Here is a 22,720-nt window from a genome sequence, read left to right as displayed (position 1 = left end):
GCAATGTTCTAAAACCAGATTGGAAAAATTCAAGAACATTTTGTTTGTTTAAAAGTCCATGAACTCCAAGTAGACAATCTTCTCTACGGAGAATGGCTGCTCAACTGCATGTTTGACTATATAAATACCGAAGCATTGGTGACTAAAAATAGCAAACGCCTTTTCATTCTATCCAGCATAATGGCGAGAGCGATCAATAACAGACACAAAGTCACGATAAGGAACCACTCCTGAGGACAGACTGCTATTAATGATGCAGTGTAAATATGGCCCAACAGTGGGGAAAACCTCCTTAAAAAGTTGAGGAACAGGGTCATTGGGTGGGCTTTTAATATGCCCTTTCTCAATATGTGTTCTTGTGGACTCGTGAAACGTCATCAGTCACAGCCCGAATACTGTTCAAATTCTAGCCCACATCTGGCCGAGAACGGTCATAATACCCGGATGTGACTTGCCCGGCCCATTTTACCAGTGTTGGGATTTTCAATCCCTCCGAGTTGGTTGATGAATGAGCAGAATTCATTTCACCTCAGCAACAGGCAAAAAATATAGAGGAAAATAAACACAACTGTATGCTGAAGTTTAACAATGCTTCTATATTTAAGTAACAGAATGTAATTTTAGGACTTCTTCAGACGAGAACTTAGTTGTAAAGCAGCATTTCTGCGGTCGGTTTGTCAACATTCAGCCTCAGGGAACAATTTGCTCCGTGGATGTCGCAGATGTGAGATGTAGTTAACGGGACCGTCAGACCCTCCAGCACCGGGCTGGAGGGTCTGCGGCCCGGAGATAGCAGCCTGTTTTCGCAAGTCTTCTGTGAAATAATCCGCTGGTTTTCACATCTCCGCAGCGGTTATACATGAGATATAACTATACTATAACTGGGCTGAGTCTTCATAAATTTTAATGTGGTGACTGATGTTGTTCACCGGTAACGTTACGTCTGTTGGAGGGCAAAGTTGAGATTCATAACTTCATATTTAAATGTAACTTTAACGTCTTGTCTTTACCCACAGAGTGCAGCTTGTTATTGTCTATCATTGTGCATTAAAACTAACAATGATTTAATTAAAGGACATAAAGAGACCGTCATTGAGACACTAAACCGGCAGCAGGACTTCAGCTTCAAAAAAACTCTGAATTGTAATAATACTGTCGTGGTGTGATTTTTGATACTTGTTGTTTTTTGTGTTCTTCCATTTTCCTGGCAATAGGAGACGGCGGAGGGCGAGGTTGGTGCTGAACGAGACACAACTTGTTCCCATCCCACTCAATCACTTGTGCCATAAAGACAGGCTCTGCTCGTCACTCCAGTGCCAGAGTATCCCCGCTCGTAACCGCTACAACTCGTGGCTCCCGGCCTTTTTCCCCCGTGCTCGACTCCAGCCCAGCCAGCTCAACCTCCGTCGTCTCCTCCGTTTCCAGCGCTTTGTGTTTTTTTGTGTATACCCTGCTGTGAGGATTAAACCTTTTGAAGACCATCTCGCCTCCTGTCTCTGCATTTTGTGGTCCACCGAGAACCGCACCGTGACAAATACATTTTTAAAAATTCTCTGTATGATATTTAATGTCTGGTCAGCTACTTGCATATGCTTTAAAATGTTTATATTTGTTTCAGTGTTTGTACAGGCTACAGTTATTTTCAATCAAGTAAAATATATACTGTTAATTGTTGTTACTGTACCCAATGTCCTCCTTCATGAAACCACTATAAAGTGTGAGATGTATGTTCCTGTTCGTGTGCTTTTTACATGTTTTTTCTATAAAGCAGATGTTGTGACAATGCAGTAAATAACGCTATGACCATATAAGGCACACAAGAGAACTGAGGGATGAAGGAGTGCAGGAAGCGGAAAGATAAATCACTATCTGACACAGTGCTCCTAGCACAGAATGGTACAGAGGGAGGGGGGACACCTGGGCATCTTGTACATTAGCCGTCTGAGACCAGAACTAGCTCAAACTAGTCTTTCGATCCTCTCTGCAGTCAAGCAGGACAAGCTAGGCCAGCCACTCACTGTGAAACAGTTTTAGAGACTGTTAGGTCTCCTGGCATCCTACGGGATCCTTTGCATCCCGTTACACTTGAGACCGTTGCAGTGATGGCTCAGGGCCAAAGGGTTCCCCCTGAGTGGGAACCAGCGCCGTCTGATCAAGGTCACTCGGCGTTGCCTGCGGGCTCTGGCCATATGGGGGGCAGACGCCCTGTCGAGACAGGGGCCGAGGCCCGGGGACTGGACATCACCCCGAGGTGGTGGAGCTCCTGTGGAAAGGCGGTCTTACCGAGGCTGACCTGTTTGCCTTCAGAGAGACTACTCACTGTCCTCAGTGTTTCTCCGTCGCGCATCCTGCAGTGCAGGTGCAGGCATGGCCGAGGTCATGTCTGTACGCCTTTTTCCCCGGTTGCTCTGCGCCCGGGGATTCTGGAGAAGGTCCGTCAGGACGGTGGTTGGAGCCCCGCTCTGGCCGGCCCTAGTATGGTTCGTGGACCTTTTGTCGCTCCTCGCAGGTCCTCCGTTGGAGACCTCCATCAGGGTGGACCTGCTGTCTCAGGCGTCGGGGTCCATTGTTTGGAGCTATGGAAACTGTCGGCGTGGCCCTCGAGGGGACCCGCCTCCTAGGAGCCGGTCTCTCGACCGAAGTCGTGGAGACCATCCGCCACTCCAGAGCCCCCGCCACGAGGAAGGCGTACACAAGCGGTAGATGGAAGCTCTGCCACTTGGTGTGGGCAACGACAGCTGGACCCAGTTAACTGCCCAGTCGGTTCAGTACTGGAGTTCCGGCAGGAGCGTTTTGCCACAGGTTTATTCCCATCCACCATCAAAGCATATGTGACGGACCTGTCGGCGGCCCATGCCCCACTAGACGGGCGTTCTCTGGGGAGACACCCGCTGGCATCCCACTTCCTTCGTGGCACCCTGAGGCTAAGGCCAGCAGCCAGCACTAGAGTTGCGTCTTGGGACTTGGCCATCGTACTAGAGGGTCTCTCCGATGCTCCCTTTGAGCCCATGGCGGAGGTTGCAGTGAAGTATGTGGCTTTAGATCCTCTTCCTGCTCGCTATTTCTTCCCTCAAGAGAGTTGGAGATATGCAAGCCCTCTCGGTGGCCCCATGGCTTAGAATTTGTACCCGGCATGGAAGGCGTTCTTTCTACCTTCCCCCGGCTATATTTCCAAGATTCCGTCAGCTACGGTCGGGCCTTTTGTGCTGCAGGCTTTCTGTCCTCCCCCGTTCCTGAGAAGAAAAGCATCGGACCAGGCAAAGCTAACCTCCTCTGCCCATTCAGAGACCTAGAACTGTACGTCCGCAGGACCTCCCTGTGTAGGCTCTCCGAACAGCTGTTCGCGTGTTTCGGGCCTCCCAACACTGGCGGCCCGGTAACTAAGCAGAGGATGAGCAAGTGGGTGTTTGAGGCCATCACACTTGCTTTCTAAAGCCCTGTTGTCCGGAAGAGTATCGCTACACAACGTTTTCATGGCGGCAGGCTGGTCCTCTCCCCACACGTTCGTGAGGTTTTACCACCTTCGCCTTAACGCTACACCTGGAGCACAGGTGCTCTCGTCTGAGTGTGCGTCTTAAAAACTTCACACCACGGTCACTTGCTCGTATGGTGTGGGAATTGGGTTCCCACAGCGTCTTTACGCAGCTCGAGTTCCCTGGGAGGGAACGTCTCTCGTTTACGTATGTAACCTTCGTTCCCTGAAGGGAACGAGACGCTGCGTAAACGTTCTGCCATACTCCCGGCCTGCCCGTGGCACTCGATTCTGTCACGTATTGCCTCCACTGGAAAAGACCCAAACGCAGATCTGTTAATCACCATGTACTTTATTCGTGAACAAAAGGGGGCACCGGACTAGGAGGTGACGGGGTGGTGACGGCGGTCCCGGATTCCCGGGGAGGTGCGTAGGCCACGCAGCCCGTTCAGGTGCCTGGGTTGAAAAGAGGAAGACAGGACACTGGTTAGTTTAGAACAGCGGCCTCTGACTTCTTGCTGTTCTTCGACCTGAGTTGTCGGTCTGACTCACAAACAAGACTAGCAATCCGGCGGGGAGGAGGCTTCGGGGCCGCTCCTAAATACCTCCCCTGATTGGAAGGCAGCACCAGGTGCGTGATTGTGGATGAGACGCAGCTGGGCCCTGCTTTCACCTCCGTGCTGACGTCCGGCCCCCTCGAGTGCTGGTTGGTGCCAACACACCGACGCCTCCTGAGGGTGGCGACCTGACAGATTCGGCCTTTCAGAGATGAATGGTCCTGCCCTTCGGGTCCCTTTATAGCGCCCTGGTCCCGGCGTCCCCGCCTATAACGTACCAGCTCGCCATTGGTTAGATTTCACACGTGCTTCATGACGCGGTCACGCAGAGGCGTTCCCACAGCGTCTTTACGCAGCGTCTTGTTCCCTTCAGGGAACAAAGGTTACATACGTAACCGACAGACGTTTTCTCTAGGAAAGAGAAATCAGTTGGAAACCAGAGGTGAGGTCACCAGCTTGAAAGATAGGACTCCATCCAAGATTTTCCCAGGCCAGTGCAGAGATATAATCTCTCCACCTAGTCCTGGGTCCCTGCGGTCTTTTCCCAGGTGGCCGTCTCTGGAACACCTCCCTGGGGAGGCGCCCTGGGGACATCCTTACCAGATGTCCAAACCCCCTCAACTAGCTCCTTTCAACGCAAAGGAGCAGCGGATGTACTCTGAGCTCAAATGGCTGAGCTTCTCACCCTACTTGCTTCACTACTACTTGCAACTTGCTTCATTTGAGCAAGATAGATAGAAATAATATATATGTATTGTAACCGCTGGGTTCGTGGGGGATCGAAATAACAGCCGGACACGTATTCATCGTTTGACGATCAGTTTATTCTCACAGGTTTATCCCACCCCCTCACTCGCTCCCCTCTCACTCCTAAATAGCTTGGGGAGTCATTGTGTCAATTGTCCTCAGCTGGAGGTTCATTACCTCCAGCTGACAGATACCGTACCTCCCTCCGTCCAACTGCACACTTCCCCGGGTTGGCGGTGAGCCCGGCCTGCCTCAGCGACACCAGCACCGCGTCCACTCGCCGCACATGCTCCGCCCAGGTGGTGCTGTGGATGATCACGTCGTACAGGTACGCGGCCGCATATGCGGCGTGCGGACGCAGCACCCGGTCCATGAGGCGCTGGAACGTGGCCGGGGCACCGAAGAAGCCAAAGGGAAGCATGGTAAATTGGTACAAACCATACGGAGTGGAGAAAGCCGTTTTCTCTTTGGACTCTGACGACAGGGGAATCTGCCAGTAGCCCTTAGTCAAATCCAGGGTCGTAAAGAAAGGAGTTCGTCGACCCGGGGCATTGGGTAGGCATCGGATCGTGATACGTCGTTCACCTTGCGATAGTCCACACAGAACCGTACAGACCCATCTTTCTTGGCCACCAGAACGATGGGGCTACACCAGGCACTGTTGGACTCTTCTATTACCCCCATCTCCGCCAATTCTTCCCGAACCACTTTTCTTTTGTGTTCGGGCAGTCTGTAGGGTCGTGACCTCACCGTCACCCCCGGGGGAGTCTCGATTCTTTGCATTATCAGGTCGGTCCGGCCTGGCAGGGGGGAGAACACATCAGCAAACCGCTTTTGCAACTGGGCAACGTCTGCCCTCTGGTCCTCAGAGAGCCGACCCTCACACGGGAGCGGGGTGGGATCGACCGCTTTTGGCACCTCCGGCCCCAGGTCCTCTCTTTCCGATACTGTGGACACCAGAGAAACAGATTCCGCCTCCCTCCAGGATTTAAGGAGGTTGAGGTGGTATATTTGCGTAGCACCGCCCCTGTGAGACCGCACCACCTCATAATCGACATCCCCCACCCGGCGTGTGACCTCGAAGGGCCCTTGCCACTTAGCCAGGAGTTTAGAGTTGGAAGAAGGAAGTAATACAAGTACCTTTTCTTCCGGTGTGAATTCTCGCAGCCTGGCTCCTCTGTCGTACAGCGGTTGTTGTCGTTCCTGGGCCTGGAGCAAATTCTCCCGTGACATCCTACCCAGTGTGTGGAGCTTTGCTCTGAGGTCCAGAACGTACTGGATCTCGTTCTTACCGTGGCTCGGACCCTCCTCCCAGCTTTCTTTAATAAGGTCCAGCACCCCTCTTGGTGATCTGCCAAATAAAAGTTCAAAGGGAGAAAATCCTGTGGAGGCCTGGGGGACCTCCCGGACTGCAAACAACAGAGGATCAAGCCATTGGTCCCAATTACGTTCATCTTCGCTAAAAAATTTACGGATCATGGACTTCAGAGTCCTATTCATGCGTTCCACCAACCCGTCGGTCTGGGGATGGTACACGCTTGTGCGGACCGACTTAATGCCCACTAATCCGTAAAGTTCTCTCAGTGTGCGCGACATGAACGAGGTGCCCTGGTCTGTTAGAATCTCTTTCGGGATTCCAACCCGGGAGATGACCTGAAACAGAGCCTGCGCGACGCTCTTTGCAGAGATATTGCGCAATGGCACTGCCTCCGGATATCGTGTTGCGTAATCCATGAGGACTAACACAAAGCGATATCCGCGTGAGCTCCGGTGAAATGGCCCGATTAGATCCATTCCGATTCGCTCGAACGGAACCTCCACCAAAGGTAGCGGCCGCAACGGGGCCCTCGGAATGGCTGGTGAATTGACCAATTGACACTCCGGGCAGGACGCACACCAGCGGCGCGCGTCTCCCCGGATGCTTGGCCAATAAAATCGGGTCATTATCCGGTCTAGTGTCTTCCCGTATCCCATGTGACCCGCCATCGGATTATAGTGAGCCGCCTGGAAAATCATTTCCCGGCGGCTTTTCGGCACCAGCAACTGGGTGTTTTCCTCCCCCGTCCGAGTGTCACGACTCACTCTATACAGCCTGTCCCTAATCAATGAGAAGTGCGGGTATGACTGTGCTGCGTCAGGGCGCACAAAATGACCATCAATTCTTATCACTTGGTCGTAGGCTGAGCGTAGAGTATCGTCACGAGACTGCTCGAGTGGAAAATCTTCCATGGAGCGGAACTCGGGAACCGCTGGTGTCTCCACGGGAGGCTCCGCCGGTTCCCCCTCCCCCTCGGCAGCGTCGGACGACCTTGTGTCACCGCTGAGCACAGCACACATACCGCATGTCCCTGTCGGTCGTGAACGCACCCCCGCAGCCTGCCCCATTAGCGTGTTAAATCCCGCCCAATCCGTTCCCAAAATTACGGGGTGCGTCAAGTGGGAGCTAACCGCGACCTTTATCCTATATTTTTTTCCCTTGAACCTAAGTTCTACGGACACTATGGGATACTCGTGAACGTCCCCATGCACACACCTAATTTTCACCCGCGATGCCTCCACCAATGCCCCGGGCCGAACCAGGCTCTGATGGATCATAGACTGCGAACAGCCCGAATCCATCATCGCCTGGCGTATACCCCCCTGGATTCTTACCGGAACGCGGTACGTCGCTCCCGGGCCGGGGGAGGGTGATGGAGCGCCGGCAACCCGGATCACCTGCCCCACCTCCATCAGCGGGCATTCTCTCCGGAGGTGTCCCGGCTGCCGGCACCTCCAGCACGCCTGCCCTGACGTTTGAGACACTCCCGGTGGGTCGGAAATGGCGTCGCTGTCTGCTGCGGCCGGTGTGGGTCGCTCCGCGGGCCCCGGCTGTCTGGCTCCTGGTCGGGTCGCGGTCGATGCTTCCCCTTTGCCTCCTCGCCCGCTGGGATGCACGGACAGATGGTCCTCCGCCAGGGTAACCGCTGCTTCCAAGGTCGGGGGGCGGTGATACTGCACCCACGCGGCCGTCTGGTCTGGGAGCCCCGCCATGAACTGCTCCAACACTACTTTATCCAGTACCGCCTGCGCCCCACCCGGCCCGTTCGGGAGCAACCATCGGTCCGCCGCGTCCTTGAGCCGCTGCCCGTATGCAAACGGCCGATCCTGTGTGGAGTCTGCATGTTCTCCTTGTGTCTGTTCTCTCCAGGTACTCTGGCTTCATCCCACAGTCTAAAGACATGTCCTGGGGATTAGGTTGATTGGAAACTTAGGTGTGTGGATGTGAGTTTGAATGGTTGTTGCTCTCTGTTAGCCCTGCGATTGGCAGGGTGTACCCTGTCTCTTGCCCGAAGATGGCTGGGATTGACTCCAGCCCCGCCACAAACCTGTGTGCAGGATAAGTGGTTTGAAGATGGATGGATATTGTGTATAAAAACAGAATGCAATGATGTGGAAGTTTCACATTTTATTCAGAATACAACATAGATGACATATCAAATGTTTAAACTGAGAAAATGTATCATTTTAAAAGAAACAAGTTTATTTTAAATGTCATGGCATCAACATATCTCAGAAAAGTTGGCGCAAGGCCATGTTTACCACTGTGGCATCCCCTCTTCTTTTTATAACAGTCTACAAAGGTCTGAGGACTGAGGAGAGAAGTTGGTCAAGTTTAGGAATAGGAATGTTGTCCAATTCTTGTCTAATTGTCTTTTAGTTACTCAACTGTCTTAGGTCTTCTTTGTCGCATCTTCCTCTTTATGATGCGCCAACTGTTTTCTATGGGTGAAAGATCTGGACTGCAGGCTGGCCATTTCAGTACCCGGATCCTTATTCTACGAAGCCATGATATTGTAACTGATGCAGTAGGTGGTCTGGCATTGTCATGTTGGAAAATGCAATGTGTTCTCTAAAATAGACTGGGAGCATATGTTGTTCTAGAACTTGGATATACCTTTCACCATTGATAATGCCTTTCCAGATGTGTAAACTGCCCATGCCACACGCACTAATGCAACCCCATACCATCAGAGATGCAGGCTTCTGAACTGAGCACTGAAAACAACTTTGGTTGTCCATGTCCTCTTTAGTCCGAATGACATGGCGTCCCAGTTTTCCAAAAAGAACTTCAAATTTTGACAGAACAGTTTTCCACTTTGACACAGTCCGTGATGTGAATTACAATCTTAATGTATTTACAATTATCTATCTATCTAAGTGCATTTTGGAAACCTTAATGCAAGTTGTCTTCATGTTTGGATTTTTACTCAGAGAAGAACTGTAAATTATAGGTCCTTACATACCTAAGATACCTTGATCTCGTTCAAAACACTGCCGCAGTACCAGTCAAGTTTTAGATGTCTTTATATATTTTAATCAGGGCAAACCGAATCTACTTGAGTTTAACTTGGTTTGAATAGTTGAGTTAGTTAGTTGTTAGTTAGTTAAGCTTGTACCTGGCTTAATTGTAGCAATACTTACCCTACAATTTAAATGTTACAATGGGAGGTGATTAGCATAAATCTCAAACTGAAGCTGGAATTGGTAAAAGATTGAATGGCTGTCTATACCAGCCCCAGAAGAGTGCAACGTGTAAAGAATAGCTGTGCATGAGTATTTATACATTCCATGACTAAATGAAATTTGAAACTTGATAACTGATAACTTGTTTTATGAACAATAATTTATCTTACAAAATGAAATAACAATTATTTAGTTATTATTAGCTGGAACATCACATATTTGTATCACAGTACATATAGCATATTTAAAGATAAACATGCTTTACAATCATGCTGATTCATTGTGTTGATACACCCCATAAAATTGCAACAAGTCATTTTGCAGTAAACTGCTTTTATAGTATTCATCCCTTGTGTATATGTGTGTTTGTGTATGTATACTACTGTTGTATAGAATATTTAAAAGAGATAATCCACACAAAATCTTTTCACTAGAAAACACTTTAGGCTCTGAAGGTGACTATTAGTTTGTAGTTATTTCTTTGACAGAGAACAAAGATTGCTTCTGACTGGTGTAAAATGACACTTTACTATTATATGTTATAATAGCAGTGGGTAATGCACAGGAAGGTGCCACCTGTAAAATATTATATATTAAAGTATATCTTACTGCAATCACACTTTCTGATGTCTGTTTGCTATATTTACATTCAGTATATTCTGTATAGCAAGTTATGAGTTATTCAATCAAATTATTCTTTGTGCATTTCTATTGCCACTGATTAATGTGATATATTCTAGTCCATTAATGTGTTTGTTTTATCGTGTGATATCTAAGAAGAAGATCTAGATGTGTTGCAGAAGCTCCTAACATGGCGCCAGCTGAGCAGGAAGCTTGTGCATAGGGCGGTAACGTACGGAGAAAGCAAACAGTGGTTACCTTAGGGACAGTGGGTGCTTCTCCACTGGTCAAGAGTTAGGTGTTATCAGCTCTAACAGCTGAAGGAAAGCGGTTCAAAATGGCCAAAAAAGGCTTGGTTCACATATACATTACTCTATATGTTTGCATAGACACTATTTGGTTGCCAAATTTACCACTCTGCACCCTGGCAGAGGAGAGACATTCAAGAAAAATGTATATAAACATACAATATGCCTTCAATATCAAAACTGAAAAAACATTGCCTGGTTTTTAAGTGTATGAAATTAAAACATGAATACATTTAAGGTTAGATTAGCTCTAAGGGAGATGTGATTTTCTTTCATCTCTTGTAATGAACTACATAAATTAAAGAGACATAACATTCAAGTAGATGAAAACAGTCTTTTGCACATATTTCCCCACTTTTCTTCACAATCAAACTAGTCTTATGGAATAAAACAGAAGAGCATGATTTAAATATTGTGGTAAATATAATGCAATTTGACAAGGTTATTTATATCAGATCTAATGTAACCAACCAGGGGTCATGAGTAAATTGCAATACAATGGCTACGCTGCAGCTATGTCCTTCTAAAACAATAAATCTGGCCCTAAAACAAACTCTAACTACTGTAAAAAAACAGGGACAAGGAATTTAATTTACAAGACTTGTCAGATGTCATTTAAATATAATTAGGTGTGTAGACCATAACAGACTGAGTCTGTTTTGATAAGGGTATGTATGTTCTGATCAGTCACCTTGCCAAGCTCTTATACTGTTCGTCGTTCTACATATGAAACATTTTAAAGCCAGCAATCAATTCTGGATGTGAGCAGTGTTTCAAATTCAAAAGATTTTTGGTGGAGTATCATTCCAGTTTTCTCAATTATTTGATTAGTTATAGGTGCAGACTTGATTTTAAATTCACGAAAAGTGGTCCTGTAAGCTAAATGCATTCCATATATTTGCTTTGTTTAATCTATTAGATTTAGATGTGTTTTACAGTGAACTCTTGTGGTTGCGTCGCAGTACACTTAAATGTTTGTGTTGTGGCTGTGGGGTATAATTTATGGTATTTTTTAATGAAATGAACACACACAACTTTTAAAACATGCCCATGCGGATGAATATTGTTTACACTTTCTTTACAAGACTTTTAGTGTATTTGCCATCCCCAAACCAAAACCTGAGAGCTTGCCCCATGTAATAAACATCACTGTGCATGGGCCTACAAAACACCTTCAGCGTGCCTTTGTATGAGACCTGCAACATCGGTTCTAAAACATCGACTCTTAAGTGAAAATTTTCGCATGGGATTTAAGACACATGTATCCTGATTCTTTTGGTTCATATGGCCTTAAATGTTCACATTTATCACTGTTACTGCTTTTCTGTCTTTCTTCATTAATCTCCAAATTTGATCCATTCAAGGATTGGAGAAGGTGGAGTACTTTGGAGTGCGTCTCACGGCCCTTAACCCAATCCTGGCTTCAGTTTGCAGAACTCCCCCACCTTTCTGGGCCTGCTGGATTCTGAAGGCCTCTCTCAGGTTCTGAGCTCGGACCTCCTTGCTCAGGATGTCCTCTACTAATCGACAAGGGAACCAGCCCCTTTCGCCATCATGGAGCCTTTCCCCCATCATCCAGCCTGAAGTACAAAAGACAAAAAAAGATCAGCGTGAAATGAAGACGGAAACAATGCATAAGATTAGGATATGAAAATATCTACACACCGTCATCTGTTCTTTCTAGGAGGTTTAAAACATCAGCTGTTTCAATGGAAAGTTCATCCGGCTCCTGAGATGAGTATGAGTGGATACATTGCACCTGTGGAGAGTCTGATGTATATCACAGAGAGTTAGTTCGCATCTCCACATCTGCGTTATGAGGACTGTTTACAAATGCTGTGGTATTCTGTCTTACCTTGTTGGTGGGCACTAGTAGACATAAAACGTGTGCGCCTGTTAGGAGTGAGGGCACACGTCCATCGTAGCTTATCACTCCTGTTTTAGAGGATGTTATGATAAGTAACCAGTTAAATGTTAAACATTTTTAACAACCTTGATTGGTATATTAATAATTTTTTCAGGTTTTAATAATTCATAATTTGGCTGCTGAAGGTACAAACAAATTGTCCCCTAGCAATGAATAGTATGTGAAAAGTTTTTATCTATTTAAATATCTTGTTCCCTCTCAGGGAACTCGAGCTGCGTGAAAATGCTGTGGGATCGCCCGTGTGAAATCTAACCAATGGCGAGCTGGTACGTCATAGGCGGGCGACGGCAGGACCAGGACGCTATAAAGGGACCCGAAAGGCAGGACCATTCATCTGTGTGCCTTCATCTAGTGCGTGTGAAGTCTGCTTGGGCGTGGAGCACGCTCAGCTAGCCCTCGAGGGGGCTATCTGTGTAGACTGCGAGCGCCTGTCTTGGCGCTCCCGTCTCTCTCGTCGAGCCCTTTTCGCCGGAGGGGGCCCTGGCGGGCCATGTATCCCCCTCGGCCGTGTCGCTTAGGACACCGCTGCTGCCCACCAAGCCTCTGAAGACCACCTCGGCGTTGGTGGCAAGGCTTACTCGGCGGCAGGGCAGGCGGCCTCCTGCCTGCATACGATGGCACTCGTCCAGGCGTATCAGGCAGAGCTGCTTGCCGACGTGACCGAGGGGAAGGAGCTAACGCCGGAAGCAGTTCGTGGGCTGCGGCACTTGCTGACCTCGCGTTGAGAGCCACCAAAGATACGGCCAAGTCAGTTGGCACCTGTGGCTGAGCCAATCCAGCCTCAAGAAGGACAAATCCTTCCTCCTTGATGCCCCCCTTTCTCTGGCAACCCTCTTTGGGGGTGCCATTGGGGCTGTCGCGGATAAGCTCCATGCAGAGAGGCGGCAGGTTGAGGCGCTCGACTCCTTCCTTCCCCGACGACGCCACGTCCGCGGGGCTGCTCGAGGGTGGCCCCGGCCGTCGGCAAGCGCCGCACCACCTGGCGCAGCAGGAGAGCGTCGCGCTGCGTGCACCCCCTCGTCGAGGCTGGAGGACAAAGCTTACCAATACCGGGTTCTTCCGTTTGGCCTAGCCCTCTCACCCTGTACGTTTACCAAGTGCGTGGATGCATCTCTGGCACCATTGTGTCTCCAGGGCATCCGCATTCTAAACTACATAGACGACCGGTTGATTTTAGCGCCATCCGAGCGGCTGGCGGCCCAACATCGAGATGTTGTGCTTGCCCACATCAACCGTCTGGGGCTGAGACTCAAAAGCAAGTGTGCTGTCCTCAGTGCAGAGGACCACCTTCCTGGGCGTGATTTGGGACTCGACCACGATGCGGGCACATCTGTCTCCCGCTCGAGTAGTTTTGATCCTCTCTGCCGAGGAGAAACCAGCGCCGTTTGATCAAGGTCACTCGGCATTGCCTGCGGGCCCTGGTCATATGGAGGGACCCTTGTTTTTTATCCCAAGGGCCGGTGTTAGGAGCGATCTGTCGCTGAGTCACTCTCACGACAGACGCTTCCCTCACGGGCTGGGGTGCGATCATGAGTGGTCACTCAGCCTCGGGGCTGTGGCAACATCATACCCAGCCTGGCACATAAACCAGCTGGAGATGTTGGCAGTGTTTCAGGCGCTGAAACACTTCTGCCCAGCCTTGACGAGCCAGCATGTTCTTGTCCGGTCAGACAACGCATCAGTGGTCTCGTACATCAACCATCAGGGGGACCTGCGCTCACGGCTGCTTAGCTAGCCCGCCAGATCCTCCACAGGTTAATCCCTGTCCACTATCAAGGTATACGTGGCGGCCCTGTCGGCAACTCATATCCCGCTTCCTTCGTGGCACCCTGAGGCTGAGGCCAGCAGCCAGAACTAGAGTTCCGTCCTGGGACCTGGCCATCGTACTAGAGGGTCTCTCCGGTGCTCCCTTCGAGCCCATTGCAGAGGTTGCAGTGAAGTATGTGGCTCTTAAGACCCTCTTCCGGCTTGCTATTTCTTCCCTCAAAAGAATTGGAGATATGCAAGCCCTCTCGGTGGCCCCCTCGTGCTTAGAATTTGCACCCGGCATAGTGAAGGCGTTCTTACTACCTTCCCCCGGCTATATTCCTAAGGCCCCATCCACTACGGTCGGGCCTATTGTGCTGCAGGCATTCTGTCCTCCTTTTCTGACGTCGGACCAGGCGAAGCTCAACCTCCAGTGCCCAGTTAGGGCCTTAGACTTCTACGTCCGCAGGACCACCCTGTGTAGGCTCTCCGAACAGTTGTTTGTGTGCTTCGGGTCGCCCAATACTGGGGGCCCGGTGTCTAAGCAGAGGATGAGCAAGTGGGTGGTTGAGGCCATCACACTTGTTTACGAATCGGCCGGCAAGCACGCACCTTTGGCTGTCCGGGCCCATTCTACCAGGGGTATGGCGGCTTCTAAAGCCCTTTTGTCAGGAAACGTATCGCTGCACGACGTTTGCATGGTGGCTGGCTGGTCCTCTCCCCACACGTTCGTGAGGTTTCATCGTCTAGACCTTAACTCCACGCCTGGAGCACAGGTGCTCTTGTCTGAGTGTGCGCACTAACTTCACACCACGGTCACTTGCTCATATGGCGGAGTGGGTATTGGCGTTCCCACAGCGTTTTCACGCAGCTCAAGTTCCCTGAGAGGGAACGTCTCCGGTTACGAATGTAACCTCAGTTCCCTGAAAGGAACGAGACGCTGCATGTTGTTGTCATACTCCCGGCTTGCCCGTGGCACTTGATTCGGCCGTTCTCTAATGCAGCGGAGTGTCTGTGTTTTTCCGACCCGTCCGTCCATGTTTTCAGTCAGCGCGGCAATTAGAACGCGGAAGCACCCCCCCCCCGTCGACACCGCTAGCGAACGCGGCTCGTCATTAAGGGGTAAAGGTGGGTCCCGGAGCCAGAGAAGTTGAGAACCACTGATCTAAAGCTTATATGTCAAATTCGCAGCCCGCGGGCCCCTAACGTTCGCTGGTCGGATCGTCAAACCCCACCTCTTTATGTGAACTCGCTCAGAGACAGAATGAGAAATTATGGTTGATTGACCTAGTGGATAACCAGCTTTACATACCCGCTGACTTCTGAAACCAAATAACCAAAAGATACCCTATGTTCCCCTCATGTTGTTTTAAACTAAATGTATTCAACCTTTTTAGTACCAAGCGAGTGATTAAGAACCAATTATCATTCATGAAGGTGGAATGTTAAATTGCTCTAATATATTTTTAATTGATTCATATTTGTGTGTCTTTGGATCTCTTATCATTAGTTTGCTTTCTAAACAGTTTACAATCAGCCGATTGATTTAAAACTAATTCAGTCCCAAATCTATATCACAAATAACCATGATTATTTTGACCCCCTTCATCATTCATAACCACTTAGTTGAACCATAAGCTCTTTCTGCCTCAGATACTCACATACTCGAGGTCTTAAGCATGTAGTTGACCGCACGCTCCTCTTGGTTCTCCAGCAGTTTCAGATTAAATACATTGGCTAGAAGTTGGCCCTGGTCTTCAAGGTCTTCGGTCCTCAACATGGCTCGTGTGCATGAGTCAATTACCTGGAACTTATCCCCACTGACAACAAGTAAACTGAATTAACATTATGAATGTGAACATGTATACAAGTTTCTGGTACTTTTGAATTGTGTTGGGTTGTATTATTTTGTCCAGTCCATCAATCAATGAGGGTAGGCTAAATAACAAGGGATATTTATATATTGCAATACAGTGACACAGGAGCACAGGCTATATCCTCCATAGTGATCATTGAGTTGGAAAATAATAATCTTCATGTATGAAGTATTTAGAGTTCAATTGAGTATTTTCCTGTTAACATTATGAAATGCTTACCTTGAGCTGCGCTTGGTTACGAGCAGCAGATTGTTAAAAAGGAAGAGGTAGACTGGTTGGTAGAGTTTACGACTCCGCATGGTCCTAGTGCTCTTAGGACCAGTCATGTGCTGCACTTCACCCTTCTTTAGCAACCAGCGCGAGTGTGAAATGATGGGCACAGACTACAAGGAAAGAGATACATGCTTATAATCAGGGTTACTACAATAATTCCTAATTTTCTTAAATAACTGAATGTGATTTTCTGATTGTGTAATTTTTATGTATTGGTTTGACACGATGTGGTCACTTTCTAAGTTTGTGTTTGTGGTCGTTGCCATGGTAAATCGTTGTATCATGGCTCTATTCATGCTGCCTTCAGTGCACGCTAAACTCTGAGTCAACCTACTCCGAGTAGATTGAACCAAATCTAAACAGCTGTTCTGAAACCCAAAACAAAAAGAGTTTACCATATCAGTGTAAATCATCTCAAAGTTTAGGGTTTGACTGAACCTCCTACTTGGAACGGACCCCTGATCCCTCCACATTACATTATTTGAATGTTTTTTCTCACAATAAATTATTTCCTCTTAGCACCTCGCTCATTTGTTTCCCTTTTATGTCGCAATCTGAAAGACGGGCTATAACAGTATGTACCTATGCTAAGTAAACATTTTTCTCAAAAATACGTTTTTTGCATTGTGATGATAGTGGAGAGAGAGGTGTGACACGTAACAGAGAACATCCTCGTCCTTTAATTACGTTGTGTTTGTTGTAGGTGGAAGTACTGTGTATTTTTGCTTTAGCCATACGTTTCCTCACAAGGAACTATTCACTGGCTGTCAATGTAAGCTTTTTGACTTTTTTGTTTTGATTGAATAAGAGTGTCACCTTAGCTTCCATTCAATCACCACCTTAAGTTGAGATAGTTTTAAGCTAGTGAAGTCGTTGATTGTAGAGTGTTCTGATATTACACTATTTGACTTAATCACAAATGAGTCACCTGTGCTCTTCCTCATTAACTTTTAAAGTACTCTCAGCTGAGCTGTAAGATTAGATACGGTAGGGTGCAGATGTGTTGTTCTATTTCCTGTCTGCCTGCTGACAAAATCGGACTCATCTGGCACCTAAATTGGAAGAAAACTTTGTGGGCTGAACTATTTCTCAGACCATCATCTAAACCTGTTTCCCATACACTGACCTATATAATCCATTTGTGCCCTTCAATGGCTACTCGTGTTGGTGCAGAGGTACATTAAGGGTTCCTTGGCCTTGCTGTGGTACATGACTTTTCCTTGAGGTTTTCTATATCAGTGTTCACGCAACCAGGGCTGGACTGGGACAAAAAAAGGGCCCTGGCATTTTCAGACCGGCCCACCACAATCGGTCGGACACAAACACCAACCAGTACACTATCCTTGCGGTCCCTGTAGATATGCATATCTACTGTTCTGTTCCCCCCCCCCAAAAAAAATACTATGGAAGTCAATGGGGTCCATCAACTGTCTGATTACCGACATTCTTCAAAATATCTTTCTTTTTGTTTAGCAGAATAAAGAAATTCATACAGGTTTGAAACAACTTGGGGGTGAGTAAATGATGACACAAATTTTCATTTTTGGGTGAACTATCCCTTTAAAGAGCACAAACCCCTCTTTAATATGACACCAAACAACATTTACCTCTAATTGTTGAGATACTTCCCATATAAAACCTATACAAACAAATTACTCACGCAAAACGTCCTGATAATATATATATAAAATTTAGAGTATTCACTTGCCGTAATATTGCATATTGATGATATTGGAAATTCAGAAGAAACATTAGAAAATATCTAGTTAGTTGAATATACAGCTTTCAAAATGCAAAGCGGGTTTTTAACCCCCAAATAACATACGTTAGCGACCTCTTCTAACATGTAACTTGTTGGCGAGTAATGATTAAAATAATTAAATGGCATCATTTAAGTTTTTTTTTTTTTAATGGTTTTAAATTTTAAATGGTTACATTAGAACAGTGATTCTCAACTGGTGGGTTGCGGATCTGTTTTTAGTGGGTTGGGCCTTTGCACGGGGAAAAAAAAAAGAAAAAAAAAATCATCCTGTGATTTCATTTTGAAGGGACTTTTTTAATGCAGCGGAATATGAAATTCAGCTTATGAACTTGATTTTGAATACATTTGAGATGTTGAGAAAGTTCCTCGATTTGTTCCCTTGTGCTTGTCATTAAGGGGTGATGGTGGGTCCCGGAGCCAGACCAGTTGAGAACCAGTGCATTAGAATATCCCAAGTTGCAAGTTTAAGTAAACTCTTAGCTCTGCTCGATACAAAAACAGTGCAAAATAGCTTATGCTGTGTTATTTGACTTTAGCTGAGTGGCCATTGCAGTAACTTTTAAGTGACAATTTGACAAATGACAACCTGACACTCCGACTTTATAATAGCAACAACCGACAACGATTATGTTTGTTGCCTTATTATAATATTCATTAATTTAGGTAACTGTTAAATCGTCATCATCTTCGTTGTGGCCCAGCCAGGCCCACACACACCATCCTCATGCACCCGCCCTGATTAACACTCCCTCCCTGTTCATGTAGCTACCTGCTTGCTTAACGTTTCAATTACACTCTCCTGCTCACTCTGTCCCTCCTTGACTTCACTGTCAGGCTCGGACACCTGCTGCACCTTCTCCTCTGCTGCCTGCGAGCCGCAAGCACCGCTATCACTATGGCTAGTCACCTTTCCTCCTCCATGTGCTATGTTCACCTGCTGTTTCTGTAGGCCAACCGTCCCGTATTACCCGGGACATCCCGAATTATGGGCAGTTTTGATTGACAGCTCCAGTCCCGATTTCCAATCACAGCCTACAAAGTCAATGACGCGCGAAAAACTCTGGGTTTTTGTTAAGTTGTGCGCTGCTCATTGTGCAAGCCCGGCCGCTAGCACCCCCCTGTCAGCCCGCGAAAGTGTCCCTGATTTGGGGTTGGGAGAGTTGGCAACCCTATTGCTATGGCTAGTCACCTCTCCTCCTCCACGTGCTATGTTCACCCCGTTTCTGCAACATTTCGTCAGGTACTGTAGTAGTTTTGGAAACTGAAGCTACAGCACTAAACATGTCGGTTATTTTTGAACATGTTGAGGCATTTTTTGGCCCGCAATTTCTCCGCACCCCCCTTGCTCTTACGTTTTTGTTTCTCCATCCTAATCCACAGATTTCTTTCTGGCTTTGAGCCACTGAATGCATCTGACAGTCCCTGGCTAGGCTTAATCACTCAGCGGACTCCAATCGTCTAAAGATGCCTTCCCCTTCAAAATGAGTAGGAGAGACAAAGGAGCGAAAGGAAGCACAGAAACACAGTCCGCCGGGCTGTACACCAGACATGGGAAACGGCTGAGAGTGCATATTAAAATAGAGGTTTGCAGTGTTGTGCCTGAACGCGTTCATTGAACGATAGTTCATGAACTCGTTCATATTTTGGGCGAACGTGAACTGAACGTACTGTATTAATGCCCGATGAACGTTACAGTGAACTCGTTCATTCTGGTGTCTATGAACGGCACTTTCTTTCAGGTTAACATCGTTCAATGGGATGCCAGATTTCTATAGAAAACACACCGTAAACGCGCCTTAATAAGTAGCGGAAAAAACACCCATTCTGGCAACACCAGCCACCAGTGTCGCACCGCCACTTGCGTCATCAAAAAAAAAAAGAAATGCATGGAGGCGACAGCTACGTGTAGCAAAGAGGCGGCGTATAATAATTTAACAGAGTTTTATGAAGTTACTGACAAGGTCGGTGAGGATGGGAGGAATCTGACCTTTCTTTGCAAACATTTGCACCTTAATGATAACTGTCGTGTTTTTATTCCTTATTTAAAAAAGACCATTCAAGCAGCATGTGTTTGAGAATGTACTGTAGGGGTGAACGCTGCAGCTGTTGCTAGTGTGGAGTGAATGGACAGCAATATTAAAGCAACAATGGGGAAACGCTGTCCCCTCAATGCTAATGTAAACCCTGGTTGGATAAGGATTGATTTGAAGATTAAATCTGATGCATAACTTCAGTGTCAAAACTGATAAAAGAATTGCTGTCTGTGGTTCTATATGGGCTGTGGCAATAATTTTGAAAAATAATAGCTCGCAGCAACGTATGGAAAAAAAGAACTGAACTAGTTGGAACTGTGAACTTAGTTCAAATATTTGGAAGTTTGACCTATGAACTGAACAAGTTCATTTTAAAATTTGTGAACTGAACTTTGAACTAGTTCATGTAGAAAGTGAACTTTCCCAACACTGGAGGTTTGCTCCTATTGAAATGAAGATTCTTTAGAACTTTAACACTGATTGTATGTACATTCATGTGCTAAAGGGACCCACGTTGCAGAGCAATCTTACAGTTACTAAAAACATGTTGCAAGATGAATAAGTTACTTTTGTCATTAACAAATATTTCCACCCATTCTGTTGGCTTTCACTTGGCTTTGTTGGCTGACACTGTCATTGCTCAAACTGTATATTCATTGATCTTGATGATCGGATGTATGTACAAATGAATAATGACCATCTGAATGCAATTGGGAAAAACTAAGACTACTGTGATTTTTCTAAATTTTCTCTATAATTTCAATTAACACACTCTTTAAACAGGCATAGATTGTGGGACATAAATTGCTAGGAAGAAGGAACTAAGTGTCAAAAAGCTCCATTTTATTCCAAATTTTAAAAATGACTTTACTGATGACAAAGAAGGTCTTTAAATCCAGACTTGAAGGCAATCTCTAAATCGCCTTAATCCTGTATCTCACTTTGATTGGTACTAACAGATTGGGTTGATTCCCACTATGTTACAGCCACATAAGCAAGGGATGCAGGACAGGATGTGCCATCATTTGTTTACCTTTGATTTAAACTCCAGCGTTTTCTCAATGCTGATAAGCTCTTCGGTGCGACTCATTTTTCTCACCCCCTCGTTACATTCTTTCACAATCTGGAAAAGAGACAGATACATCATCAATTCATGACCAAATAATGTCCTATGGTTTTCTTTTTTCTTGGTATCTTCAATTTGGTAGCATTGTTTCAATGTTTGTTTTAAAGTAAAAGCTATTTTCAAAAACACCGTTTGCTGTATGGTCGGTTATTGTTTACTTTAGTGGATCGAGGTGTAACTAAATTACTTTTGTGAAGAAAAATGTCTGAATGTGTAATTCATGATGGAAACCAGTTAAGGGACTGTGCTTGATGTGGTCCACCACAACCAGAAGCAGGGAAATAAATCATGCATGTAGTATTAGAGCATGTATGATATGGCGAAACTGAATAAGACTCAAAAATGTCTGTCTTGTTTCACATTAAATCATCATCGGAGTTCACTTAAATGGATAGTTTAAATGGATAAATGCGATGAACGTTGTGCTTTCTTTCCTATTAAATTGAACTTGCTTTTCTCGACTAATGTGAGATGTAGGGCCTGTGTATGAATGTGTTATTTTTACTTTTTCTGTTTTCTAGCCTGGGCCAACGTCAGAAATGACGCTCTGCTGATATGCATAAACAGTCAACACTTGCTGTGGTGTGTCTTAGGACCTTTTAGGGTAAAACAGTATAATATCCCATTGGTTTTCTGTGTTAGGGTAGAGAAACACACAGTTTGATGAGCTTTTCTGGAGCCATTTAGCCCAAGCTCTTCTAACTTTAATGGAATGCAAAGTCATGGCACGCTCACCAATCACACCTAATTTATCAACTCCATTGGTGAGTGATTTCTAAGAAGCTGGATGTCAGGGGTGCTGACAGCACTTGTGGCCTAACCCAGTTTTAGCTGGTCATACTTTTATACAATTACACGTCACTAGCTGTGTCACAAAGTTGCTAGGCTTCATCCTTGAGGACGCTTTTGTCGACTGCATTTGTCACATCTGCCCCGACAGCCTATGCGGTTGTTGGAGGACCTAGCCCAGGTCTACTGTGAAGGCTGCTGAAGGCTGGAGGCTACAAGGATGCAGTCTACCTGTTCTGCCTTCAATATTAAAGGAATAGTTAAGTTAACGTTAAGGTTTGTTTTGTTGTTTCAGAAATAAAGTAGTGCAGCCATTTTATTTTGACATCGGCAATTAAACAGGAAGTGATGCAACAGGAAATAAGAAGTTATACAGTCTCATGACTGGTGTGTCTTGAGAGTCACCAGGATTTATTGTGTTCTATATTGACAATCTATACTAGAATAAAAGGAAAAAGTTACGAGATTCAAATGGCTGGGATTCCTGTTCAAATTGGCATTGTGGGAAATGAGAGAGTAGACAAGTTAGCCAAACAAGCTGTTAAAAAAGAGTATATTGAAGCAAATATTAAGCTGTCAAAATCTGAAGGAAAGAGTGTAATATGGAAAGAAACCATTAGAAATTGGCAACAGCAGTGGGATAGGGAAAATAAAGGAAGACATTTGTATACTATTCAAAATAAAATTGGGGTTGTGAAGAAAAGGGGAGGAAATAGAAGAGAAGAAATTGTTAGGAGCAGATTAAGGATAGGTCACAGTAATTTGAACAGCACACTTCATATTATAAAGAAGCAGAGGTGGGAACAAGTCACTGTTAGGCAAGTCACAAGCAAGTCTCAAGTCATTGCCCTCGAGTCCCGAGTCAAGTCGAGTCAAAGACGAAGCAAGTCCCAAGTCGAGTCACAAATCAAAGCCAACAAGTCTCAAGTCGAGTCACAAGTCGTACCATTTTAGTTTCGAGTCATTTCGAGTCATTTTA

The 22,720-nt window shown here is 46.4% G+C and overlaps 1 protein-coding gene across 1 annotated transcript in view; it reads right to left on the bottom strand.

The window, feature by feature from the left end:
• Positions 1–8,206: 8,206 nt before the first annotated feature.
• The window catches only part of ngef (neuronal guanine nucleotide exchange factor), a 28,537-nt gene continuing 14,023 nt past the window's right edge, over positions 8,207–22,720 (bottom strand). The window contains exons 10-15 of the mRNA XM_037458899.2: positions 20,860–20,949; positions 15,978–16,141; positions 15,543–15,701; positions 12,064–12,143; positions 11,874–11,978; positions 8,207–11,788 (exon numbers count right to left, since the gene is read on the bottom strand). Coding sequence (XP_037314796.2) covers positions 11,568–11,788; positions 11,874–11,978; positions 12,064–12,143; positions 15,543–15,701; positions 15,978–16,141; positions 20,860–20,949 — 819 coding nt within the window. The 3' untranslated portion in view covers positions 8,207–11,567. The remainder of the gene's footprint in view (positions 11,789–11,873; positions 11,979–12,063; positions 12,144–15,542; positions 15,702–15,977; positions 16,142–20,859; positions 20,950–22,720) is intronic.

Source organism: Pungitius pungitius, chromosome 3 (genome assembly GCF_949316345.1).
Source record: "Pungitius pungitius chromosome 3, fPunPun2.1, whole genome shotgun sequence".
NCBI lineage: Eukaryota > Metazoa > Chordata > Actinopteri > Perciformes > Gasterosteidae > Pungitius > Pungitius pungitius.
This window is presented reverse-complemented; position numbering and strand designations above follow the sequence as displayed.